This window comes from Myotis daubentonii, chromosome 11, assembly GCF_963259705.1.
Source record: "Myotis daubentonii chromosome 11, mMyoDau2.1, whole genome shotgun sequence".
In the NCBI taxonomy this organism is placed as follows: domain Eukaryota; kingdom Metazoa; phylum Chordata; class Mammalia; order Chiroptera; family Vespertilionidae; genus Myotis; species Myotis daubentonii.
In genome coordinates, this window is record NC_081850.1 from 79,862,683 (window position 1) to 79,889,785 (window position 27,103).

At 54.8% G+C, this 27,103-nt stretch overlaps 2 protein-coding genes across 2 annotated transcripts; both read left to right on the forward strand.

Annotated features, from left to right (window-relative positions):
- The first annotated feature begins 392 nt into the window (after positions 1 to 392).
- On the forward strand, positions 393 to 6,707 carry LOC132212516 (bile salt-activated lipase-like). Its single transcript, XM_059658407.1, is given in 12 exon segments — positions 393 to 463; positions 1,255 to 1,414; positions 1,508 to 1,630; positions 1,819 to 2,016; positions 2,539 to 2,669; positions 2,944 to 3,051; positions 3,171 to 3,273; positions 4,343 to 4,520; positions 4,722 to 4,925; positions 5,626 to 5,823; positions 6,334 to 6,553; positions 6,555 to 6,707. Coding segments are annotated over 12 exon segments (1,752 nt in total). The 5' UTR covers positions 393 to 397; the 3' UTR covers positions 6,618 to 6,707.
- Positions 6,708 to 14,982: 8,275 nt separating this feature from the next.
- On the forward strand, positions 14,983 to 21,226 carry LOC132212518 (bile salt-activated lipase-like). Its single transcript, XM_059658409.1, has 11 exons — positions 14,983 to 15,074; positions 15,893 to 16,052; positions 16,146 to 16,268; positions 16,469 to 16,666; positions 17,218 to 17,348; positions 17,730 to 17,837; positions 17,954 to 18,071; positions 18,622 to 18,808; positions 18,977 to 19,177; positions 20,534 to 20,731; positions 20,983 to 21,226. Exons 1-11 carry the CDS (start codon positions 15,009 to 15,011, stop codon positions 21,209 to 21,211), a joined length of 1,719 nt encoding a protein of 572 aa, XP_059514392.1. The 5' UTR covers positions 14,983 to 15,008; the 3' UTR covers positions 21,212 to 21,226.
- The last annotated feature ends 5,877 nt before the right edge of the window (positions 21,227 to 27,103 follow it).

The window sequence follows — 27,103 nt, forward strand, 5'->3', positions numbered from 1 at the left end:
TGAGCCCAGGCCCTTGTCAATGAGCCACAATTGCACCCAGCTAAACCCCAACCCTCAGCCCCTGGCCTGGGTCACCTGAGTATTTACAGTTACCAGCCCAGGTGCACTGAGGGCACCAGGCACCCACAAACAGCAGATCATAAGCAAGGAGGACCATCCCTGCACCCATGCACACGTGTGTGTGTGTGTGTGTGTGTCCATACCTGCATGACCTTGGCCCTGAGCTTGGCTGAAATTGCAGCTATCCTGCCTGGAGGAAGGGATGAAGGGAGGAGGAAGGGAAGGGAACCATCCACAGGCAGCTGCCAGCCCCGGCGGCTCCCGGATGTCTCCCGGATGTCCCGCCCCATAAATACCCCTGCGTAGAGGCAGGGCCCCTGAGGCAGGCACACGCACCATGGGGCACCTGGAGCTGGCTGTCTTAGGCCTCGCCTGCTGCTTGGCAGTAGTGAGCGCAGCAACGGTAAGCGAGAGACCTGTGGGTGAGGAGGGGCCCCTGTCTGCTCCCCAAACCCGGCCTATGAACTGGGATGGCACCGCAGAGGGGAGGGGGGCAGGCAGGTGAGGCGCTGGCAGGAGGAGCCCCCAAGAGCCCACACCCAGCAGGCACTTTCCTGGCCCTTCCTCTGCTCCTGAATCCACGCTCACGCTGTGGCCCAGGCACAGCTCAAATACAGGACACCCACGAACTTGAACGTCAGAAACCACGAATAAGTTCTGGTACAGGCGCTCTCCAGGGCACACAGGGTGCACTGACGCCAAACACAAACAAAACCCCATGGTCACTGGCGTCCTCAGTGCTGATTTGCGGAGTCCGCCTTGGCCACCAGGGCCCTCAGGGTGTTCCTCTGTCCGGGGATGGCCATGGCCCCGCACAGAAGGGAGCTGGGCCCTGAGCAGGCCAGCAGGTTGCCCATCACAGCCCCCAGCGCCGGGACAGGAGTCTGGACCTCAGTCTAGTTCAACCCGGAGCCCGGCCCCTGGCCCCCAGCCTCTGAAAGGGGCGACACCCACCTGCTTGCCTGTGGGCGGGTCCCTCCAGGGGGAGCCCGGAGCCTCGGGGCATCTCCAGGGTCTCCTTCCTCAGGGCCCTGCTATGGGGTGAGGAGCGGGGCTTCCACAGGAACCCACAGCTACAGGCGGGCGTGACTAGGGTGCCTACCTAGAAGCTGTCCTGGACCCTAGAACCTGCTGGGGTGGCCCCACCCCACTGGCCGCCCAGCCAGCGCCCCCTGAGCCTGGCCCTCTCCCCAGCTGGGCGTGGTGCACACGGAAGGGGGCTTTGTGGAGGGCGTCAACAAGAAGCTCGGCCTCTTCGGCATCGGCGGCCGCTCTGTGGACATCTTCAAGGGCATCCCCTTCGCCGCCCCGCCCAAGGCCCTGGAGAACCCCCAGCCGCACCCCGGCTGGCAAGGTGGGAGTAGGTGGGTGGGTGCTGGCCTGGCTCTGTGCCTGGTGTGGCAGGTGGGGCCACCATCCTCAAGCCAGCCCCTTTGTTCACCCAAAGGGACCCTGAAGGCCAAGGACTTCAAGCAGCAATGCCTGCAAGTCACTCACGCCCAGGATGACACAGAGGGCTCTGAGGACTGCCTCTACCTCAACATCTGGGTCCCCCAGGGCCAGAAGGAAGGTGCATCCACCCCCACCCCATGCCCTCCAGGTCCCCAAACCTTCATGAATGGCCCAGGCAGCCAGAGGCCCAGCCCTGCCCAGCCCCTTGGCTGTGTGTGGGCTCCAGAGCTGAAATTCCCTGAAATAAGCACCCAGAGGGGATGGGGAGGGGCAGCTGGGGTCACCGGGGCTGCTCTCCTGCCTCAGTTTCCCAGAACCTGCCTGTCATGATCTGGATCTTCGGAGGAGCCTTCCTCTTTGGGTCCGGCCAAGGGTTCAACTTCTTCAGTGACTATCAGTACGACGGGGAGGAGATCGCCACGCGGGGCACCGTCATTGTGGTCACCTTCAGCTACCGCCTCGGGGCGCTGGGCTTCCTCAGCACTGGGGATGCCAACCTGCCAGGTGTGTCCGGAGCCTTGGGCCGGGGTGAGGGAGCAGTTGTGGGGCTCTTCGGCACCGCTTTCTCCCTACCACTCCTGAAAGCCTCCCAGAAAGCCCCAGAATTCTACTGGCAGAGCAGGGAGCTGGGGATGGACAGTGAGACACAGGAGCCCATCGGCAGCTGTAGCGAGAGAAGAGGCTGCCAGCCAGTCAGCCAGGGACCCAGGAAACCAGGGAGCAGGGACAAGAGACCAGGGAGCAGAGACAGAGACTCAGGGGAAGACAGAAGATGAGACATTGAGGTGATGACTCGGGGGAAACAGGGCCAAAGGTCAGACAAGAGGGACGGTGTCAGGGAGAGAGATGAGCAGCCTGGCCCTCTTGCTCCTGGTCCTCTACTGAGCCCCCAGCATTCATTCAACCAGGTTCCTGGGGACCCACCATGCACCATCCTGGGGCTTACCAGACTCCAGATGGAGGATGCTGTCCCTCCACCCCAGCCCCTGATGGGCTCCAACCCCGCCCCTCCCCCACCTGTCCCAGGTAACTACGGCCTTCGGGACCAGCACATGGCCATCGCGTGGGTGAAGAGGAACATTGCAGCCTTCGGGGGGGACCCCGACAACATCACCATCTTTGGGCAATCAGCCGGAGGTGCCAGCGTCTCTCTGCAGGTCTGGGGACCTGGGAGGGCAAACCTACCTCCCAGGGTGTTGGGGGAGCTGATGGCGGCTGAGGAGAGCTAAGGGGGGCTGAGGGAGCTGATGGGGGTTGGTGGGAATGATGGGGGCTGAGGAAGCTGCCGGGGGTTGAGGGAGATGATGGGGGCTGGAGAGCTGATGGGGGGTTGTGGGGAACAGCTTAAAGTTGACAGTCTAGCTAACCTTCGTGGAGCCCGTGTGGGCAGGAGAGGCAAGGCCGTGGTGACAGGACCTCTGTGTGTCGCAGACCCTCTCTCCCTACAACAAGGGCCTCATCCGGCGAGGCATCAGCCAGAGCGGCGTGGCGCTGACCCCCTGGGCCATCCAGAAGAACCCTCTCTCCTGGGCCATGCAGGTAAAGCAGAGCTGCGGTGGGGGACGGGGGAGGGTTACCTCCTGTCCATGCCCTGTCCCGGACCCCATCCCGCTCTGCCCCGTCTTGGCCTCACCTACCTATCTCCCCCCAACCCCCAGATCGCCATAGAGGTGGGCTGCCCCCTGGATGATGCCGCCAGGATGGCCAAGTGTCTGAAGGCCACCGACCCCCGGGTTCTGACACTCCCACCAGGCATTGAATGTGAGTGGGGGCTCCACTTGGGGGGCCGGCCATGCTCCCCAAGAAGTGAGGAAGTGCCGGGTCTGCGGCCTGGCCCATCACCCGCTCACTGGCGCCTGTAGGCAGCGACATGCCACCATGTCCCTGATGCCTGTGTGGCCCGACCCGGTGTGCTGAGGGCGCCATCCCGCCATCTTATCCTCCCTGGGTCCTGACCCCTTTGGGAAGTGGGTGCACATTTGGGCGCACCTCCAACCATGCCGCGTACAGTCATTAGCACCAAATTTTAGGGAGTCTCCTCCATGCACTCACTATCTGCCTCTGAACACCTGCTGTGGCCAATGCCCGCTCAGCTCTGCCCTCTGCTCCCGGACACGGGCCTCTGGGCAAAAACAGCCTCAAGTGTCGGCATCATCGGCCCCATAGGCTGCAACTCTCTTCCAAGGCCAAGTACAGGGGCCCCATGTGTGTCCCACCCACTGTGCATGAAGTGTCCGGCAGGACGGACCCACACAACCGCCACGGCCCCAAATGCACACCCACCGTCGCCTCAACCCATGGAGAACCGCAGGGCCTGTGAAGGCCAGCATGTCCAGCGCCCCCGAGCCAGCCATGCAGTCTCTTCAGGGGCCATTCAGGGTTCCGGGGGGGCAATGCGGACCTGGCACAGGGCTGGCTTACAGGCCAGAACAGGCCCGCCCTCACTCCAGAGGCTCCTCAATTGCTCTTGGGCTTCTTCCTCCCGATTCTGGCCGAGCAAGAAGAGAGAGAGAGGACAGGGTTGCCCACTCCAAGACTGGACAGGCGCGCCTCAGGCCCAGTGGCTGTCAGCGGGATGGTTTGGCCCCAGGGAGCCTGTGGCAGTCTGCACACAGTCTGGGTTGCCACACTGGGGGGTGCTGACATCAGTAGGTGGGACCAGGGAAGCTGCTCCACACCCGCAGGGCAGCCCAGGACATAAAATTATCCAGCCCCATGTCAGGGGACAGGCTGAGGACCCTGGTCTGGATCAGAAGAGGCAGGGGCTGCTCCTGGGCCTGGGGTCTGGCAGGGGGTTCTGGAAGGTGCGAGGACCCCGCTCTCCACGCAGCCTCCAGGTTGGGCCTCCTGCCTGTCGTGGATGGAGACTTCATCCCCGACGACCCCATCAATCTTTTCGCCAATGCAGCCGACATCGACTACATCGCTGGCACCAACAACATGGACGGCCACCTCTTTGCCAGCAATGAAATGCCGGCCATCAACAATAACAAGCAGACCGTCACAGGGTGAGTAGGGTGCAGGACCAAGGCGGTGCCTAGGGGCCTCTTGGAGAGGCATCAGCTGAGGGAGGAGGCCGACAGGTGTAGAGGACCATGTGCAGGTCCCTGGGGAGGGGGTGAGGGTGGGGGTGATGGTTGGGGGGGGGGTGCACATGGGTTCCTTCCCACAGCCCGGGTTGAGGGTCCAGTGCAGGCTTGTCCCTACAGGGAGGACTTCTTCAAGCTGATCAGCCAGGTCACCATCGCCAAGGGGCCCAGAGGTGCCAATGCCACCTTTGACTTTTACACGGCGCCCTGGGCCCAGGACTCCTCCCAGGAGGCCAAGAAGAAGACAGTGGTAGACTTTGAGACTGACATCTTCTTCCTGATACCCACGAAGATGGCCGTGGCCCAGCACAGAGCCAACGCCAAGTGAGGGCCGGGGCAGGGAGGCCCACCTGGGTCACACACCTGCCCAGCAAAGCCTCCCCACTGGGCGGCTCAGGGGGTCAGGGAGGCCCGGGAAAGCGTGATGGGGTCCCAGCGGTGCCTGCACCATCTGCCTTGCCCAGGCCTGATGAGACTTGAGAAATTCCTCTCCTCACCTCCCAGCTCAGGGGCCTTTATAGAGCCCTCCTCAGCCCACAGGCCTCCCCTGGCAGCATCCGCTATCTACTCCCCTCCCCAACTTGGAGTGGGACAGAACAGGGATGATGGTCTCTGTTGTGGGTTTGGAGTTGGCCAACATGCAAAACAACTTTGGCCTGCGGCCATCTGGTAAACCTCCAGGACCCAGAGTGGTGCCTGGGGGCCTCTTGGAAAACAAAAAGTAAGTTAGGGATGTTGACAGGAAGGGAGAGAGATACCATCCAATGAAAAACAAACATTCATCTGTGGAGAAAAAGAAGACGCCTCCATAGGCTTTGTGGAGGGAAGTGTGGATACACTTGAAATTATAGAACCACAACCCCACGGCCTTCCCTTCCCCGGTGCAGGGACCCAGGTCCCTCCTGAGTCTGGGGATTTCCCGGTTCCTCCTGCTTTCCCCATGGCTTCCTTCCAGGGCCCAGCTCTGGGCTGGGCAGCCCAGCTGAGCTCCCTGCCAACCTGAGCCGTGTCCCTCCCTCCTCAGGAGTGCCCGGACCTACACCTACCTGTTCTCCGAGCCCTCTTGCAATCCATTCTACCCCAGCTGGGTGGGCGCCGACCACGGTGATGACCTCCAGTACGTGTTTGGGAAGCCCTTCGACAACCCCCTGATCTACCGGGCCCAAGACAGGACTGTCTCCCAGGCCATGATCGCCTACTGGACCAACTTTGCCAGAACTGGGTAAGGCAGGGTGAGGCTGGGCCAGGCCTCCTGCCACCTGGGCCCACATGCCTGTCTCCTCACGTACACTTAACCTCGCTGAGCCTCAGTACCCCCTGTGTGGGAGGATAGGAGGTACTGGAAGGGCCCTGGCCGGTTTGGCTTAGTGGATAGAGCCTGGGCCAGTGTACTGAACGGTCTCAATTTGATTCCCGTCAAGGACACATACCTCATTTGTAGGCCCCAACTCCAGCTCTGGCTGGGCGTGTTGGGGATGTCTCTCTAACATCAATGTTGCCCTCTCTCTGTCTCACCCTCCTTTTCACTCTCCATTGAAATAAATGGAATAATATCTTTAGTTGCAGGTTAAACTAAAGGGGGTGGGGGCGAGTACTGGCTGTGCCTCAGTTCATGCATATGCCCAGCCGGTGCCCAGGAGACAGTGAGGTGCCCTGGTGGTTCAGGTCAACATGGAGATGCCAGCCTCCTGTGAGCCCTCAGACCCCACACGGCCTTTTCTCTCATCTGCAGGGACCCCAACCAGGGCCACTCGGCTGTGCCCACCCAATGGGAGCCCTACACCCAGGAAAACGGCAACTACCTGGAGATTAACAACAAGATGGATGGCCAGTCCATGAAGCAGCACCTGAGGAGCAGCTACCTGCAGTACTGGACCCAGACCTACCAGGCACTGCCCACCGTGACCGAAGACGGGGCAAACCTCGTGCCCTACTCTGACAACTCTGAGACTGTCCCCTGAGCCCCCCACTGGTGACTCTGAGGGGCCTTATATGCACGCAGACATTGGCTTCTAATGTCCCGGCCCCAGAGGCCACAGGTGGAACCCAGGGAGCCCACCTCCCTCCCCAGCTCTTCCTGAATAAAGCCGCTTCTCTCTCTGGCAACCCTCTTTGCCCTCATGACCTCAGCTGCCCGTATAGTCTCTGCATGTGTTTGGCTCAGGAAGTGGGGTGCCCCCCTCATTTCAGAGGAGGAAAGAGGGTCAGAGAGGCATCAGTGCCAGGGATGAGCTCAGGCTGTGGGCAATTGCCTAACTACCAATGGGCTCAGCCTCGGCCACAACCTCATGGTGCAGGGAGCGGGCTCTGTTTAAAGGGAATGGCCTCGGAGAGAAATGGATTCACCTCCAGCTGGATCTCAGGCAGAGACAGTAACGCGTCCCGCTGGGCTCAGAGTAGAGGGTACAGGGCTGGGACTTGGGTGCCCACTGGCAGGGCCAGGGCTGCTGCCCGCTGGCTCTGGCAGAGTCCGGAGGGGAGCGGGAGGCAGAGGTCAGATGCAGGGCCATGGCTACCTCAGCAAGGTCTGGGACAGGGCACCACCTGCACCGAGGGCACCCCCATCCTGACCTCACATGGCCCGGGCAGTGGGCACTGTGGACACCCCCGTTGTAGACAGTTACTGTGAGACATGCTCACCTGTCGAACTCATAAAGGGACTCGGAGACAGAAGTGCGGTGAAAGCGAGGCCTTGAATGCGCTCTGGAGAGCGGGTGTCTGCCCATTGCACAGGCTCACCTGGGGCGGGATCACAGTCCACTTAATTGGCCGTCCTCCGGTTCCTCATTGGCTGCGTGCTATGGGCTCAGCTGTTTCCTGACACGTCCTCTAGGTCCTCCCATTGGGCCATTTAAAAAAATTGGGCTGAGGCCTTTTCTAGTTGCCCCCCCTCCCCCTGTCTAGCTGAGGCGGGTGCCTGGAGGGTCTCCACCCTGATGCCGGCCCACGCCCACAGGGCCTTGGTCTCCCATCCTCGTCCCTCCCCCTCCCTTCTCTGTTCCTGGGGAGGTTCAGGCACCGCTTCCATCAGAAGCTGGCCATGCTGGCACATGTCCTACAGCGCCAGGGCTCCAAGAGGGGTCACGTGCCCCAGGCCCTCACAGCGAGGACTCAAGCCCAGGTCTGAGACCCAAAGCTACCAGGTCAGCTCAGAGCAGGAGTGAGGGCTCAGAGGATAAAAGGTTCCTGCTGGGGGTGTGTATGGCGGGGGCAGCTCCAGGGGACCAGCTGGCCACCCTGATGCACAAGGTCCAATGTTTCCCTGGCCTGACCGTGGGTACAGCAGGCATTGTTGGTGGTGTTTTTATATCATAAATCAGCAAGATAGATATGAGATGCCTTAATGAGCCAATTAATTAGGAGTCTTTATTCGCTCAGGCCCAGAGGGAGGTGTTTCTCAAATCTCTGATCCAAGTAATAGAGGAAGTACTTTCTATTTATACCTTTCTGAGCCCTTTTTCTGCAGATTTTACAAAGAGCTCTGTATGAATTATTTTTGTAGACAGTTTGTAACCTTGGATACATAATGAACCAACACTTGGCATAAGAATATGGGAATTATTATCAGTACTAGTAGCCCGGTGCACAAAATTCATGCACATCAAAAGGGGATTAATTGCCCTAACCGGTTTGGCTCAGTGGATAGAGCATCGGCCTGTGGACTCAAGGGTCCCAGGTTTGATTCTGGTCAATAGCATGTACCTTGGTTGCAGGCACATCACCAGTGGGGAGTGTGCAGGAGGCAGCTGATCGATGTTTCTCTCTCACCGATGTTTCTAACTTTCTATCCCTCTCCCTTCCTCTCTGTAAAAAAATCAATAAAATATATATTTTTTAAAAAGGGAATTAGCCCTGCGTGGTTTGGCTCAGTGGATGGAACATCGGCCCGCGGACTGAAGGGTCCTGGGTTTGACTCCAGTCAATAGCATGTACCTTGGTGGCAGGCACATCCCCAGTTGTGGGTGCGCAGGAGGCATCTGATCGATGTTTCTTTCTCATCGATGTTTCTGACTCTGTCCCTCTCCCTTCCTCTCTGTGGAAAATCAATAAAATATATTTTTAAAAAAATAAAAAAGGGAATTAATTAGTGGAGATATTTTAATATTGCTATTTGCCCTTTCTCTATAATAGAAGCGTGAGAGATGAAAAGACATTAGTAAAATGTATATGAAATAATATATAAATTTATTAATAAACAGTAACAAAAGGATATAACAACAACAGAAGCATGATATAAAAACGACAAAAAACATGATATGAAAACAACAAAAACATGATATAAAAAAAAAAAGTGATGCAAACAATGCCTGACAAAGTGACTAAACTTATTCTAATATCTCCCTGTACACCACACTAAGAGTGAAAACCCTTTCAGAGTGCTTGACTAATTTCCCTTGTGATGAAGTACTTAGAACTTTAACTGTAACATCACATGTTCTTCAAACTCGAGAGAAAGCAACATATAACTGACCAGGTAGGAATATGCCTACTTTGTCTAGAGTTTGTCCTTGTGATTTATCAATACAGTAGTCATCACAAATGCTGGCATCGAGGGAAACCATCATTGAATCAATTTAAATAGGAGGCCAGTGTCAGATGAGGACAAATTAATTCTTGAAATCAGAACAATCTCTCTCTCTGCAGATCCTGTTAATACCTCAGCTTCGATAATGTTAGGTCGTAACCTTTTGATGATAAATCTGGTACCATTACAAAGACCCCATTTACTATTGAGATTTCTCAATAGCATGATGACTGCACCCACTTTCAATTTTAATTTATGACACGACATTCCCAAGGGAGTGATATGTACTATTAAGAAATTTGGAAGATGGGGGCATAGGTAAACACCGGAGATTGCTGCCTCGCACAACCACTTCAGAAATACAACTAAAAGACGGAATGGACATCACCCAGAACCACAGGAAGGCTGGCTGAGGGGAACTTCTACAACTAGAAGGAAAAAGAAAAGCATACCGAGACTCAGAAGAGGCGCAGTGCGGAAGTAAAATACAAAGGTGCGGAAGTGCGTGCGGAGGGGGCTGGCAGCTGAGGACGCGGTTGTTGTTTTCAATCGGGAGGGAGTCTCAGGCTCTGAGCTCCAGTTCCAGGCGAGTCTCTGGGGACCCAGACTCAAACGGGAGAAGCGGGACTGTCTGGCATAGGTCGGAACTCGAGGGCAGCTTTCTCTCTGAGGTTTGCAGCGGTTGCTGGGACACTGAGAGGCAGAGCCTCTGGGGATGGGACGGAGAGCAGCCATAACTGCTCGCTCCACCCGCCCGGTTGATCCCCTGGGACCTGCCCTGCCCAAGCCTTGCACAGAGGCATTTGTGGGATAGCCTCAGGCAAAGGCTAGATTAGCACCTCCCTAGAGGACAGAAGTTCTCTCACTGAAGACACAGCTGATTCTCACAGCCAGTTGGCCTGGAGGTCAAATCCCCCCCAGTATTACCTACAACAATCAAGGCTTAACTACAACAAGACTGCGCACAAAGACCACAAGGGGGTGCACCAAGAAAGCATAAAAAATGCGGAGACAAAGAAACAGTACACAAATGACAGAAATGGAGGATATAGAGTTCAAAACCACACTTTTAAGGTCTCTCAAGAACTGTCTAGAAGCCGCCGATAAACTTAGTAAGGCCCTCGAAAAGACTGGTGAGACCGCCGATAAATATAGTGAGATCCTCAAGAAATCTAATGAGACCGTCGATGTTGTGATAAAGAACCAACTAGAAATTAAGCATACACTGACTGAAATAAAGAATATTATACAGACTCCCAACAGCAGACCAGAGGAGCACAAGAATCAAGTTAAAGATTTGAAATGCGAAGAAGAAAAAACACCCAACCAGAAAAGCAAAATGAAAAAAGAATCCGAAAATACGAAGATAGTGTAAGGAGCCTCTGGGACAGCTTCAAGCATACCAACATCAGAATTATAGGGGTGCCAGAAGATGAGAGAGACCAAGATATTGAAAACCTATTTGAAGAAATAATGACAGAAAACTTCCCCCACCTGGTGAAAGAAATAGACTTACAAGTCCAGGAAGCACAGAGAACCCCAAACAAAAGGAATCCAAAGAGGACCACACCAAGACACATCATAATTAAAATGCCAAGAGCAAAAGACAAAGAGAGAATCTTAAAAGCAGCAAGAGAAAGAAACTCAGTTACCTACAAGGGAATACCCATACGACTGTCAGCTGATTTCTCAACAGAAACTTTGCAGGCCAGAAGGGAGTGGCAAGAAATATTCAAAGTGATGAGTACCAAGAACCTACAACCAAGATTGCTTTATCCAGCAAAGCTATCATTCAGAATTGAAGGTCAGATAAAGAGCTTCACAGATAAGGAAAAGCTAAAGGTGTTCATCACCACCAAACCAGTATTATATGAAATGCTGAAAGGTATCCTTTAAGAAGAGGAAGAAGAAGAAAAAGGTAAAGATACAAATTATGAACAACAAATACGCATCTATCAACAAGTGAATCTAAGAATCAAGTGAATAAATAATCTGATGAACAGAATGAACTGGTGATTATAATAGAATCAGGGACATAGAAAGGGAATGGACTGACTATTCTTGGGGAGGAAAAGGGTGTGGGAGATGCGGGAAGAGATTGGACAAAAATCGTGCACCTATGGATGAGGACAGTGGGTGGGGAGTGAGGGAGGAGGGTGGGATGGGAACTGGGAGGAGGGGAGTTATGGGGGGAGAAAAGAGGAACAAATGTAATAATCTGAACAATAAAGATTTAATTTTTTTTAAAAAAAGGAATTCGATGGGAAATTTTTCCTTTTCAGCCTCATCTGTGGAATCAATGGAATCATCACTCAAATATATGTGAAAATCTCCATTGAGTATATCCAAATTTTCTTCATTTAATTTTTGAACATTCTCATTTTTTGGACAAAGAATTGCATGTTTAGATATATTTTTAATATTATCTATAGCAGTGGTTCTCAACCTTGGCTGTACATTAGAATCACCTGGGAATCTTTTTAAAATCCTGATTTCTGGGCCTCATCCTCTGGAAATTGTTTCTTTGTTATGGGTTGGGGCCACAACATTAGTAACAAAGAAACAGAATTTCCAGAGGATGAGGCCCAGAAATCAGGATTTTAAAAAGATTCCCAGGTGATTCTAATGTGCAGCCACGGTTGAGAACCACTGATCTATAGATATAGTATTTCCAAAGGTAGCTTCAATAATAGATCCATTACAAACCATTTCACTTCCATGCTCAGCTCCGAGGGCGGGTTCCTGCCTGAAAACTCACCCTCCAGGAAACAGCTGGGTGAGCGTGAAGCCGTTTCCAAGACAACCCCTGCAGGACTGACTTCCTTCAGGTTGGTCGTGTTTCTGGCCATGATGTTATATCCAGGGTTTTAATATAAGTAGATTAGTGTTAGCCTGTTATGTCGGATGGCCAGCTTGCAAGGTCAGACAGCTAAGTTTTTATCTCTTTCTATTATTCAAACTAAAATAGTTATTTTATAGAATAAGGGACTATCTGAAATAACAGTGTTGACCTACAGAATAAGAGACTGTCTAAGAATAACAGAGTAGTTCAAGCAGCAGTTTTCTAAAGGAGGACTTACTATGCTTCAGGAAGGCAGCCCCGTCCTGGGTCAGGAGGTGGTCCTTGCAACTGTCTTTAAAAATTGGAGTAAAATATAAATCACATAAAATGTGGCAATTTAACGATCTATGAGTTCGATTCAGTGATATTCATTGCAGTCACACTATTGTTCAACCATCACCACCATCTAGTCCCAAATCATTGCATCACCCCAAACAGAAATTTGTATCCACTCATCAGTATCTCCCCTCTCCCAACTGCTGCTATTCTATTCAACTTCCTGTCTCAGTCAATTGGCCTATTCTAAAAATTTTTCTTTATTATTGATTTTCTTTTTTAGAGAGGGAGGGAGAGAGAGAAAATGGATCTGATAGATACACAGATTGGCCGCCTCCTGCACACCCCCGGCTGGGGACTGAGGACCATGTGTGCAGTATTGGGAATGGAAAGGGTGACGTGTTGGTACACGGAAGGCACTCAAACCAATTGAACCACACTGGCCGGGCTATTTTCTCTACTTTGAAATTGTGTTGTTGAGAGTATTACAGATGTCTGCCATTTCCCCTCTCTGCCCCTCTCCACCCAGCTCCCACCCCAGCCCAGCCTCTCCCATGTCTATTGTCTATGAACATATGCCTAATAGTTCTTGATTAATCTCTTCTCGCCGTCCCTCCCACCTTTTCTCTGAGATCTGTCCTGTTCCATGCTTCCATGTCTATGGTTCTACTTTGTTTGTTAGATTCCATATATCAGTGAGATCATGTGATACTTGTCTTTCTCCCACTGGCTTATTTCCTTTATCCTAATACTGTCCAGGTCCCTCCAGGCTGTCTCAAAGAATAAGAGTTCCTTCTTTTTTACTGCTATTTATTATTCCATAGTGTAAGTGAACCACAGCTTTTTTTTTTAATCCACTCATCTACTGATGGGCACTTGGGCTGTTTCCAGATCTTGGCTATTGACAATAATGCTGCTATGAACATGGGGGTGCACACATCCTTTCTGATTGGTGCTTCAGGATTCATAGGATATCTCCAGAAGTGGGATCACTGGGTTAAACAGCAGTTCTATTTTTAATTTTTTGAGGCAGCTGCGTACTCTTCTCCACAGTGGCCGCACCAGTGCGCATCCCACCAGCAGTGCACGAGGGTTCCCTCTTCTCCACACCCGGCCAGCACTTGTCGTTTGTGGACTTGCTGACGGTGGCCATCCAGGCAGGTGTCAGCTGATTAACACTGTGGTTGTAATTTGCATCTCTCTGTGATGTGTGGCTTCCACGGCCATCTGTACATACTCAGAATTACTTCCTAGAGAACAGGCTCTCATATTGGACTAGCTGGCCAAAGGCCTGTTAACAAACACACCCTCAAACCCTTTGCTCCCCAGTCGTCACCCACAGGCCCAGCCTGCCCGGCTCCTGCTTCCCACTGTGGGTCCCTCCCCACCTGCACTGCCGGAGACCTGGGCTCGGGATCAGCAGGCAGCCAGCGTGGCCTGTGTCTGTGGATCCATGTGGTGCTGGGCACAGCTCCAGGTGTGACGTGAGCCAGGCTGTGGCCTGTGTACAAGCACGGCTCCTGGTAGCGAAGGGCTGAGGGGCCCGGACAGGGGCCGCTGGCTTGGGAGGGCTCTGCTATCCTGGGGCCCTGAACGCACCCCAACCCTGGGGAAGGCAGTGCTGCCAGCTCCACAGAGACAGGAGCCCGGGGTTTGTCCATGTAGCTTCCTCTGGTTCCTGAGGGAGACACGCTCCCCGAGCCACATGCTGGCTTTCTGCTCTCACACACTCAGCTCTTATCTCTCTCCCTCTGCCTCTGTGTCTCCATTGTCTCTGTCTCTCCCTCTGTCTGTCTCTCTGTCTCCCACCTCCCCTCCCTCAGCCCCCGTGTTTCTCTCTGCTGTGCCCCAGGTCGTGGTGCATTTCTGAAGCCAGGCCCTTCCTCTTCTTCAGGGAAGCCACCAGGCTGGGCGGGAGCCCCCTTCCCTCCAAACATGTGCCCGCCTGAGCCTCCAGTCCTCCCTCCAGGGCTGCTGGTGCTGAGTGTGAGGGGTGCCCTCCCTGACGGCAGGACTGACCTGTGCTGCTCTGGGTCCCCACACCCAGCTCGGACTGCACAACCATGGGCCCTCGGACCCAGGCTCAGCCACGTGGCTGCCCAGGAGCACACAGCCCTCTCTGTCCGGAGGCGACATGCCCAGTTTCCTGTGAACTCCCTTTGCGGGGCTCCGGAGCTCGAGGTGGGGTCCAGGCCAGACCTGGTGGGAAGCAGGCCCCCTTCTCTGAGGGTAAGCCCAGGCCCTTGTCAATGAGCCACATGCATTCACTGTGCACCCAGCCAAGTCCATGTAGCCCCTGCCCAGGGCCACCTGATTATTCCCAGTAACAAGCCCAGGTGCAGGCACCAGGCACCTGGGAACAGCAGATCATGGGCAAGAAAGACCATCCCTGCACCCGTGCACACGTGTTTGTGTGTATGTGTGTGTGTGTGTGTGTGTGTGTGTGTGAGTGTGAGTGCTTGCATGCTTGCGCATGCATGTGTTCTCACACACCTCTGTGACCTTGGCCCTGCCTGAACCCTCCTGGAAAGGGCAGCTATGAATGTGTGTGTGTGTGTGTGTGTCCATACCTGAATAACCTTGGCCCTGAGCCTGGCTGAAACGGCAGCTACCCTGCCTGGAGGAAGGGATGCAGGGAGGAGGAAGGGAAGGGAACCATCCACAGGCAGCTGCCAGCCCCGATGGCTCCCGGAAGTCTCCCGGATGTCTCGCCCCATAAATACCCCTGTGCAGAGGCAGGGGCCCTGAGACAGGCACACGCACCATGGGGCACCTGGAGCTGGCTGTCTTAGGCCTCGCCTACTGCTTGGCAGTAGTGAGTGCAGCAACGGTAAGCAAGAGCCCAGCAGGCGAGGAGGGGCCCCTGTCTGCTCACCTAACCCGGCCTGGGAACTGGGTCGGGCACCTTGGATGGGAGGGAGGGAGGGTAGAGGGTGAAGGGGGGGCAGGCAGGTGAGGCGCTGGCAGGAAAAGCCCCCGAGAGCCCACACCCAGCAGGCACTTTCCTGGCCCTTCCTCTGCTCTTGCATCTGCACTCACACGATGGTCCAGGTGCAGCTCAAATACAGGACACCCACGAACTTGAACGTCAGAAACCACGAATAAGTTCTGGTACAGGCGCTCTCCAGGGCACACAGGGTGCACTGACGCCAAACACAAACAACACCCCAGGGTCACTGGCGTCCTCAGTGCTGATTTGCAGAGTCCGCCTTGGCCACCACCGCCCTCAAGGTGTTCCTCTGTCTGGGGATGGCCATGGCCCCGCACAGAAGGGAGCTGGGCCCTGAGCAGGCCAGCAGGTTGCCCATCACAGCCCCCAGTGTCGGAACAGGAGTCTGGACCACAGTCTAGTTCAACCCGGAGCCCAGCCCCCGGACTCCAGCCCCTGAGAGGGGTGACACACACCTGCTTACCAGTTGCCGGGGTCCCCCCAAGGTGACTTAAGAGCCTTGGGGCAGCTACAGGGTCTCCTTCCTCACGGCCCTGCTACGGGGCGAGGAGCGGGGCTTCCACAGGAACCCACAGCTACAGGCGGGCGTGACTAGGGGCCCCACCTGGAAGCTGTTCTGGAACTCTAGCCCCTGCTGGGGTGGCACCACCCCACTGGCCTGCACAGCCAGTGCCCCCTGAGCCTGACCCTCTCCCCAGCTGGGCGTGGTGCACACGGAAGGGGGCTTCGTGGAGGGCGTCAACAAGAAGCTCGGTTTCTTGGGCATCGGCGGCCGCTCTGTGGACATCTTCAAGGGCATCCCCTTCGCCGCCCCGCCCAAGGCCCTGGAGAACCCCCAGCCGCACCCTGGCTGGCAAGGTGGGAGTGGGTGGGTGGGTACTGGGCTGGCTCTGTGCCTGGGGTGGCGGGTAGGGCCACCTTCCTTACACCAGGCCTTCTGGTCACCCTCAGGAACCCTGAAGGCCAAGGACTTCAAGCAGCGATGCCTGCAAGTCACTGTTACCCAGGAGAACACGAGGGGCTCTGAGGACTGCCTCTACCTCAACATCTGGGTCCCCCAGGGCCAGAAGGAAGGTGTGCCCCCCTGTATCCTCCAGGTTCCTGAACCTGCAGAAAGAGCCCAGGCAGCCAGAGGCTCAGTCCTGCCCAGCCCTGCCCAGCCCTGCCCAGCTCCTTTGCTTGTGGAGGCTCCAGAGCTGAAATTCCCTGAAACAACCACCCAGAGGGGATGGGGAGGGGTATCTGGGGTCACTGGGCCTGCTCTCCTGCCTCAGTTTCCCAGAACCTGCCTGTCATGATCTGGATTTTCGGAGGAGCCTTCATCTTTGGGTCTGGCCAAGGGTTCAACTTCTTCAGTGACTATCAGTACGAAGGGGAGGAGATTGCCACGCGGGGCAATGTCATCCTGGTCACCTTCAACTACCGCATTGGGCTGCTGGGCTTCCTCAGCACTGGGGACGCCAACCTGCCAGGTGTGCTGGGCGCCTTGGGCCGGGGTGAGGGAGCAGGTGCGGGGCCCTTCAGCACTGCTTTCTCCCAACAACTCCTGACAGCCTCCCAGAAAGCCCCAGAATTCTACTGGCAGAGCAGGAAGCTGGGGATGGACAGTGAGACACAGGAGCCCATCGGCAGCTGTAGTGAGAGAAGAGGCTGCCAACCAGTTCGCAGGGACCCAGGAAGACCAGGGAGCTGGGACAGGGTCCCAGAGAGACCAGAGACCAGGGACAGGGATCCAGGGAGACCAGGGAGCTGGGAGAATCAGAAGATGATACACTGAAGTGGTGACTCAGCGGACACAGAATCATAGGACAGACAGACAAGAGGGACCGTGTCAGGGAGAGAGATGAGCAGCCTGGCCCTCCTGCTCTTGGTCCCCTACCTGAGCCCCACACCCCCTCCAGCATCTCATTCAACCAGGTTCTTGGGACTCGCCCTGCACCATCCTGGGGCTTGACAATGGCCTCCACATGGAGGACACTCTCCCCCCACCCCAGTCCCTGATGGGCTCCCCCACCTGTCCCAGGTAACTATGGCCTTCGGGACCAGCACATGGCCATCGCGTGGGTGAAGAGGAACATTGCAGCCTTCGGGGGGGACCCCGACAACATCACCATCTTTGGGGAATCAGCCGGAGGTGCCAGCGTCTCTCTGCAGGTCTAAAGGACCGTGGGAGGACGGGCCTTCCTCCCAGGGTGTTAGTGGGGACCTCAGGGGGAGCTGATGGGGCTGGGTGAGCTGACTGGAACTGGGGCAGCTGATGGGGGTTGGGGGAGCAGATGGGAGCTGGGGGAGCTAATGGGAAATGGGGGAGCTGAAGGGGGCTGGGGGAGCTGATGGGAACTGGAGGAGTGGATGGGAACTGGGGGAGCAAATGGGGGTTGGGGAGCAGATGAGAGCTGGGTGAGCTGATGGGAACTGGGGGAGCTAATGGGTGCTGTGGGGAACAGCATGAAGCTGACAGTATGGCTGTCCCTGGTGGTGCCCGGGTGGGCAGGAGAGGCGAGGCCATGGTGACAGGACCTCTGTGTGTCGCAGACCCTCTCTCCCTACAACAAGGGCCTCATCCGGCGAGCCATCAGCCAGAGCGGCGTGGCGCTGACCCCCTGGGCCATCCAGAAGAACCCTCTCTCCTGGGCCAAGAGGGTAAATGGGAGCTGCGGTGGGCAGGGGGAGGGTTACCTCCTATCCATGCCCTGTCCCAGTCCCCATTGCCCTCTGCCCGCACTGGCCTCACCTACTTGTCTCCCCCGACCTCCCAGATCGCCAAGAAGGTGGGCTGCCCCCTGGATGATACCGCCAGGATGGCCAAGTGTCTGAAGGCCACTGACCCCCAGGCCCTGACGCTGGCCTATAAGATACCCCTTTTGGGACGGAAGTGTGAGTGGGGGCTTCACATGGGGGGACGGCCATGCTCCCCAAGATGTGAGGATTGAGGGGCTGCGGCCTGGCCTGTCACCCGCTCACTGGCGTCCCTGGGAGCCCGGTGCCGCCGGGGCCCTTGTTGCCTCCGTGGCCTCGACTGGCTGTGCTGAGGGCGCCATCCCTCCCTCTGAGCCTCCCTGGGTCCTGACCCCTTGGGAAGCTGGTGCACCTTTTCCCCCAACCACGGACAGAAACAGTCATTTGCACCCAATTTTAGGGGCCTCAGACCCAGTGGCTGTCAGCGGGATGGTTTGGCCCCAGGGAGCCTGTGGCAGTCAGCACACAGTCTGGGTTGCCACACTGGGGCGTGCTGACCTCTAGTGGACCGGGCCAGGGAAGCTGCTCCACACCCGCAGGGCAGCCCAGGCCTTAGAACTATCCAGGCCCCATGTCAGGGGACAGGCTGAGGACCCTGGTCTGGATCAGAGGAGGCAGGGGCTGCCCCTGGGCCCGGGGTCTGGCAGGGGGGCTCTGAAAGGTGTGAGGACCCCTGCTCTCCAAGCAGACCCCTTCCTGTACTCTGTGGGCATCCTGCCTGTCGTGGATGGAGACTTCATCCCCGACGACCCCATCAACCTTTTTGCCAACGCGGCTGACATTGACTACATCGCTGGCACCAATGACATGGACGGCCACCTGTTTGCCAGCATTGACGTGCCGGCCATCAACGTGGCCTTGCTGACCGTTACAGGGTGAGTAGGGTGCAGGGCTAGGGAAGTGCCTGGGGGCCTCTTGGGGAGGCATCAGGTGGAGAAGGAAGTTGACCGGTGTAGCGGGCCATCCGCAGGCCCCTTGCGGTGGTTTGCGGGGGATGCTACGCTGGCCCAGGTCCAGGATCCAGTGTCAGCTTGTCCCTGCAGGGAGGACTTCTTCAAGCTGGTCAGCTGGGCCACCATTGCCAAGGGGCCCAGAGGTGCCAATGCCACCTTTGACTTCTACACGGCGTCCTGGACCGAGGACTCCTCCCAGGAGGCCAAGAAGATGGTGGTGGACTTTGAGACCGATGTCGGCTTCCTGATGCCCACGAAGATGGCCGTGGCCCAGCACAGAGCCAACGCCAAGTGAGAGCTGGGACAGGGGAGGCCTGGGTCATAGACCTGCCCAGCAAGGCCTCCCAGTGGGTGGCTCAGGGGGTCAGGGAGGCCCGGGAAAGCCGTGATGGGGTCCCAGCGGTGCCTGCTCCATCTGCCTTGCCCAGGCCTGACGAGACTTGAGAAGTCCTCTCCTCACCTCCCAGCTCAGGGGCCTTTACAAAACCCTCCTCATGTTACTGGGAAACCCCCGGGTGGGCTGGGGTTGCCTGTCCCTGTGTCCAATAACGAAGGCCGGGTTGAACCATATGAGGTGTTTATTGAGAAGGCCAGCCAATCTAGAAGACAGGGTGCTTACAACTAATCAAATCCTGTTTTCCAGCAGGTGTAGGGGACAGGACTATAAAGGCGAAGGGGCTGGGGTGCTAGGTACAGCCCTGGGTGTCCGCACACATCAGCTATTGTAGTCAATGAACCATGAGATGATGTGGATGAGATGATGGGGATGAGATGATGGGGATGAGATGATGGGGATGAGATGATGGGGATGAGATGATGGGGATGAGATGATGTGGATGACATGATGGGGATGAGATAATGGGGATGAGATGATGTTTCGAATCCCGGTGAGTCTGTCTGACCATGCATATCGGTTCTGCTTGCTGAATTTACAGCTGAGTCACATCCTTCATTGCTTTGCACAGGCCTTCAAAGGAAACTTAAGAAAACCTTAACCCCCTATTCACATAAGTATATGTGTTCTAAGACTGAAAATAATAGGATTACTTTTCAGATTAATTCAGGTGCTCTATCTATCAGGTTATCAGCCCCCCATTCCCTCAGCCCACAGGCCTCCCTGCAGTGTCTGCAGCCTCCCCGCACCCCCCAGGCCGAGGGGGACAGAACACGGGATGATGGTCTCTGTTGTGGGTTTGGAGTTTGCCAACACTCATAACAACTTTGGCCTGCGGCCACCTGGTAAACCTCCAGTGAAAATAAAAAGTACATTAGGGATGCCGACATGGAAGGGAGAGAAAGCGATGCCTAGGAAGTGTAGGATGAAAGCTTGTAGCAACTACATAAACTTGTGTTGTTCATTGGATGGGTCAGGTATGTACCCGACAAAGAACACAAACTCATCTGCAGAGAAAAGGAAGGAAGACGCCTCCATAGGCTTTGGGGAGGGAAGTGTGGATACACTTGAAATCAAAGAACCACAACCGCATGGCCTTCCCTTCCCTGGTGCAGGGATCCAGGTCCCTCCTGAGTCTGGGGATTTCCCGGTTCCTCCCTGCTCTTCCCAGGGCCTCCCTCCAGGGCCCAGCTCTGGGCTGGACATCCCAGGTGAACTCCCTGCCAACCTGCGCCGTGTCCCTCCCTCCTCAGGAGTGCCCGGACCTACACCTACCTGTTCTCCCATCCTTCTCGCATTCCGTTGTACCCAAGCTGGATGGGCGCCGACCACATCACTGAACTCCCGTATGTGTTTGGGAAGCCCTTCGCCACCCCCCTGATCTACCGGGCCCAAGACAGGACTGTCTCCCGGACCATGATCGCCTACTGGACCAACTTTGCCAGAACTGGGTAAGGTGGGTGAGGCTGGGCCAGGCCTCCTGCCACCTGGGCCCACATGCCTGTCCCCTCACGTACACTTAACCTCGCTGAGCCTCAGTACCCCCTGTGTGTGAGGATAGAGCTACTGGTTGGGCGCAGAACACATACATGCCAGACCGTGCCCAGGAGACAGTGAGGTGCCCTGTTGGTTTGGGTCAGCATGGAGGTCTCCAGCCTCCTGTGAGCCCTCAGCCCTCACACAGCCTTTTCCTCATCTGCAGGGACCCCAACAAGGGCCACTCGGCTGTGCCCACCCAATGGGAGCCCTACACCCAGGAAAATGACAACTACCTGGAAATTAACAAGAAGATGGATGGCCAGTCCATGAAGAGGCACCTGAGGAGCAGCTACCTGCAGTACTGGACCCAGACCTACCAGGCACTGCCCACCGTGAACGGAGATGGGGCCACCCTCGTGCCCTCCTCGGACAACTCTGAGGGCTCTCCCTGAGCCCCCCACTGGTGACTCTGAGGGGACTCAGATGCCCACAGCCATTGGCTCTAATGTCCCTGCCCCAGAGGCTACAAGTGGGATCCAGGGAGCCCACCTCCCTCCCCAGCTCTTCCTGAATAAAGCCGCTTCTCTCTCTGGCAACCCTCTTTACCCCCATGACCTCAGCTGCCTGCCCAGGCTCTGCCTGTGTCCAGCTCAGGAAGTGGAGTGTTCCCCTCATTTCAGAGGAGAAAAGAGGGTCAGAGAAGTGTCAGCTCCAGGGCTGAGCTCAGCCTGTGGGCCCTGATGGGGGAGTGGGTGGGACATGTGGGCAGTTGCCTCTGGACCAGTGGGCACAGCCTCGGCCACACCCTCAGGGTGCGGGCAGTAGGCTCTGTTTAACAGGAATGGCCTGTTAGAGAAACGGGTTCGCCTCGAGCTGGATCCCAGGCAGAGACAGTAATGCATCCCGCTGGGCTCAGAGCAGAGCGTACAGAGCTGGAACCTGGATGCCCACTGGCAGGTGGCAGGGCTGCTGCCCACTGGCTCTGGCAGAGTCCGGAGGGGAGCGGCAGGCAGAGGTCAGATGCAGGGCCATGGCCACCTCAGCAAGGTCTGGGACGGGGCACCGCCTTCACCGAGGGCTCCCTCATCCTGACCTCACATGGCCTGGGCGGTGGGCACTGTGGACACTCCCTTTGTAGACAGTTACTGTGAGACATGCTCACCTGTCCGCACTCAAATAGGGACTCGGAGACAGAAATGCCATGAAAGCGAGACCTTGAATTCGCTCTTGAGAGCGGGTTTCTGCCCGGTTGCACAGTTACACCTGGAGTTGGAACACAGCCCATTAATTTGGCCCCACCTCCTGTTATATAGGAAATCAGCGAGCTGAACTGAAGATGCCTTAGTAAGCCAAATGTGGAGTCCTTATTACACCAGCAGTCTCAGAGGAGTAGCCTCCAGAGTCTGAGCAAAGCAATATGGAAGAAGCTTTTCCTTTATACCCTCCCGGTTTCTTTGTCTCCTAAATATGGGGCTTCCGGACCTTTTGCAGGCTTTATAAAGAGCCCTATGCACTGGGAGGTACTTTGCAGGAAGCTGTAGTCTTGAGCACAGCACAATTCAGATAACTAAAAGGCACCTGGCATGGGAGTAACCAGGGATGGACCAGACCCTTATGTCAGCAGAGCGGCTTGCAAGGCTAGAGAATTGAGCTTATTTTCCCTCTTATTCGAGCAAGCGTGTTTACAGAAGTCAAGAATAGCAGAGTTAATTCACAGAACAAAGGACCATCTATGTTTAGTGGAAAATTTCAAACAGCAGTTTTTACAACGTGGAGGTTAAGGGAACGAGATGGAGTGCCTATGCTTCACTCTGGCTCCTCATTGGCTGCGTGCTATGGGCTCAGCTGTTTCCTGACACGTCCACTAGTTCTGCCATTGGGCCATTTAATAAAATTGGGCTGAGGCCTTTTCTAGTTGCCTCTCCCTCCCCCTGTCTAGCTGAGGCCGGTGCCTCTAGGGCAGCAGTGCTCAACCTGTGGGTCGCGACCCCTTTGGCAGTGGAATGACCCTTTCACAGGGGTCGCCTAAGACCATCCTGCATATCAGATATTTACATGACGATTCATAACAGTAGCAACATGACAGTTATGAAGTAGCCACGAAAATAATTTTATGTTGGGTCACAACATGAGGAACTGTATTTAAAGGGCCAGAAGGTTGAGAACCACTGCTCTAGGGTCTCCACCATGATGCCGGCCCACGCCCACAGGACCTTGGTCTCACATCCTCGTCCCTCCCTCTCCCTTCTCTGTGCCTGGGGAGGTTCAGGCACCGCTTCCATCAGAAGTTGGCCATGCTGGCCCATGTCCTATAGCGCCAGGGCTCCAAGAGGGCTCACGTGCCCCACCCAGGCCCTCACAGCGAGGACTCAAGCCCAGGTCTGAGACTCCAAAGCTCACCAGGTCAGCTCAGAGCAGGCGTGAGGGCTCAGAGGAGAGAAGGTTCCTGCTGGGGGTGTGTGCATGGCAGGGGCAGCTCAGGACACCAGCCGGCCACCCTGATGCACACGGTCCAGTGTTTCCCTGGCCAGGCGGTGGGAACAGCGGGCAGTGTGGGTGGTGTTACTCCCACCCTCCCTGTCCCATCCTTCCACCTCCCCCATGAGAGGATCCAAGCGCCCACCTCCCCATGGCAGAACCACAGCACAGCCCTGGACAGCGAGGGCAGCCAGCCAGGGGCTGCGGGCTCTCAGGGCTCCAGCCCGTCTACCCTTCAGGACCAGTGAGTCTAAACTGGTCACAGCCTGAGACGAGGGCCTCAGACCTCACAGCCCTGGGTTCCTCTGGGCCAGCGGGGAGTGGGCAGGAATCAGCACGTCTATCCTGCAAACCCGCACTCACCTGGGACTCCTCAGACCACGTGCGGGCAGGCGAGGGGGGCGGCCCAGCGCCTGGTCCTGGGTGAAATGGAGCCTGTGAAGAGCGGCAGCTCCTGGTTCCCGGGGCCCAGCTGTCGCCTTAAATGAGCTGCATCACACATCCTTCCCGGGACACAGCGCCGCCAGAGAGGTCTTCCCAGGACGGGTTCCCGGAGGGTTCTGTTGTATCATAAATCAGCGAGTGAGATACAGGACCCCTTAATAGGCCAATTAATTAGGAGTCATTTATTGCGCGCGGCCCAGAGGGAGGTGTCTCTTCCAAATCTCTGAGCCACACATACAGGAAGTTTCTCGTATCTGTTCTTTTCGAGCCTCTTTTGCAGATATTACAAAGAACTCTGTGTGAGTTACTGTTGGAGACACTTGTAACCTTGAATACAGAATGAGTTAGTACCTGGCATACGAGTAGGGGAATTGTTATCAGTATTAGTCTATATTAGTCTATTACATTGGATGGCTAGCTTGCAAGGTCAGACAGACAGTTACATTTCTCTTTTTCTATTATTTGAACTGAAAACAAAGTAATAAGAGACGGTCTTAAAGTGACAGAATTTACAATGACGGAGTTTACAGGACTAGGGGCTATCTAACAATCACAGAGAGCTTCAAACAGCAGTTTTTTTTTATACAACATGGAGGTTACTATGCTTCATTCCCCACTGGTTTTATGTAAATGAGTCAAATCATTGGGGGTTGTTAACGTTGTTAATCTACTCAGCTTTGAGGTTTACTTTACTAAGTCCTATAAAGAGAATTAATAATATGGGGCATGTTAAAGTTTTATCTTTAGAGAATCCTTCTGCCTGTGCTGTCTTAAGCCACGTTGGGATCCCATCAACCTTGACTGCCATGGGGGTGGTAGCAGTCAGTCCTTGGGTGGTAAATTTCTTTACCCAGACAGAGTCACCAGGACCAAAGGGATGAACCAGATCAGGTGTTGGTACAAGCAGAGTATCACAGACGTGCTTCTGGATTGCTTCCTGGGTGGACTGGAAAGCCTGTAAGAACTTGAGTAAAGATTGGTTATGGATTTCAGCTTTTCTAGGTTGGGTTTCCGTGTAAGCTGGTGAGGTGCGTAGGTCAGGGTCTGGAGGAGTCACTAGAATCTATAGAGGTCCCACTGGTTTTGGGGCAGCCTCCTGGGCTGCTTTATCTGCAGCATAGTTTCCTTTTGCTTCTGGGGAGTCCCCTTGTCTCACATACGTAGAGGTGGAAAGACTTAGTTACATTTGGTAGCGCTAGTTAGCCCATCATCCTTGCTCTGCTCATGATACTGTCTAATATTGTTACCTCAAAGATCCTGGCTCTGAATTCTTTCAGGGAAAATGGATGTCGGTGTGGTTCCTCTGACTACTTCCCTGCTAAAGGGGGACAGAGTTTTCTTTCAGAGCCAAGAGATCCTCGCTGTCTGTCAGAGGGACGATGAGGCCTGGGCACAGAAGGAGGTGGGCTTGTGACCTGGCGGTGACAGACTGTATTATAAAGTTTAGTGTTATTGAGCTATTAGAGCTGCAAGAGTTACAACAAATGGTCTGGTGGAAGGGAAAGAAAACCCTTCCGTTCTAATAACTTCTATTGAAATAGAATTTTTCTCCTAAAAAGTACCCTTATGTTTATTAAAAGAGCTAAATTAAGGCCAATTCATCTATTGCATTCAATTTGGCCTGATTGTTTGCCAACAGTAACTGACTACCTTTGCTGGAATGGTAACTGACTACCTTTGCTGGAATTTCATGGTTGAACCGTAATGTGCCCCGTAGGGCCAGGAAGCCAAGCCATTCAGCTGCCATCAGGCTGCCTGCAGTATCTGCTGAGTTAGGTGAATCCCTCACCTGCAGTGGCTCTACCTGGGCCTATGCCCTAGGCTTTAAGGCCCATCTCAGCAGCCCTCCTACTCCTTGAGGCCCAGAGTGCGTGGGGGTCCCGCAGGGACGCAGAGGCGCCCTTATTGCTCCCCTTCTACTCTGACCAACCGCCAGCGATGGTAGGGCATGGGCCTGACGCTCCAGTGCCAGCCATCTTCAGGGCTCCCAAGCAGGATACCAGGCTTTTTCCGTGGCATTCTTAGTGGCTTCAGGTCTGCAGAGTCCAGACAGGGCTCTTTAAAACATGATACTCCAGTCAAAGTTTTCGGTTAATAAAACCACTATTAGGAACCAGTCTTATTGAACTTATGCAAAGAAATGTATTGTCATGATTTATTAATTACATATTGCCAAATTTCAGAGGAATATACTGACCTGCTTTAAGATTTTCTGATTTTCCTTGCCAGTCCTTTCTATGGACTCTCTAGAGTAATATTTAGTATTATAAGAAAACAGTAACTGTCTTTAAATGGCAAGAAGAAATTTAAAATGTGTTTACACTCAAATAGATAGTCACAGCTGTCCCTGTAGTAGGGTTCCCCCTATTTCACTTGTTCTTAAACTACATATGGTCTCTGGGAGGGTGACCGCCCTCTCAGAACGGACTAAGGGAGTAGCTGCTCCACATGAGCGTTATCCCTTCGCAGGGTCTCACATGTCACAGGACCTCACAGGGTCTGTAATTCCTGTGACTGAGGGCTGGTACTTACCACTTCCCTGCTTTATACAGGCCTCCCCCACTTTCCTAAAGTTGAGGTTTGTGCCGCCCCTGCCATGGGTATGGTCACACAGGCCTGCAAGGCAGCATACAGGCTGCCAACTGTCTCTCAATAGAGGCCAAAACCTGATGTTTATTTTTTTTTTTTTTTGCCCATTTGGGCACCTGCCCTTTTGGCAACTGCATTTAAATCTGCAAGAGAATTAAAGGTTAATATAATATATTTACATAATGAAGTATATCTTTGGCACTGCGGCCGCTTCTGGCAGCTAAATCTTCTGCTACCAAACATGACACACGGTAGGGCTATACAAACATCTCAGGGAGGTGACTAAAGTCTATTCTTGACCTTCCCACACAAAGCAAAACTGTCCTCGTCTCTCTGGAGTCATGTCCATGAAGACTCAGGCATCATCTAAGTCTATTATACAATTTTCTGCAGGCCACTGTCAGGGCTGTGCGTGGTGGCCGGTTCTTCTTTCTAGCCACAAACACAGTCTGTCCAATTTCCCTAAAATGCATTCTGGCACGGGAGAAAGTTGTTTTGCTGTACACAGGCAGCTTAACCCCTATACAACTGGGCCTGGACCTCTGCCCAGCCAAGTGCAGTCTATAAGTTCAATATGCAGCCTCCGGTCCTCCTAACCCAGTGGTCAGCAAACTCATTAGCCAACAGAGCCAAATATCAACAGTACAACAACTGAAATTTCTTTTGAGAGCCAAATTTTTTAAACTTAAACTATATAGGCAGGTATATTGTTATTAACTTAATTAGGGTACTCCCAAGGCTTAGGAAGAGCCACACTCCAGGGGCCAAAGAGCCGCATGTGGCTAGAGAGCCAGTCTGTTGACCACTGCCATACGAGTACCCTAATTAAGTTA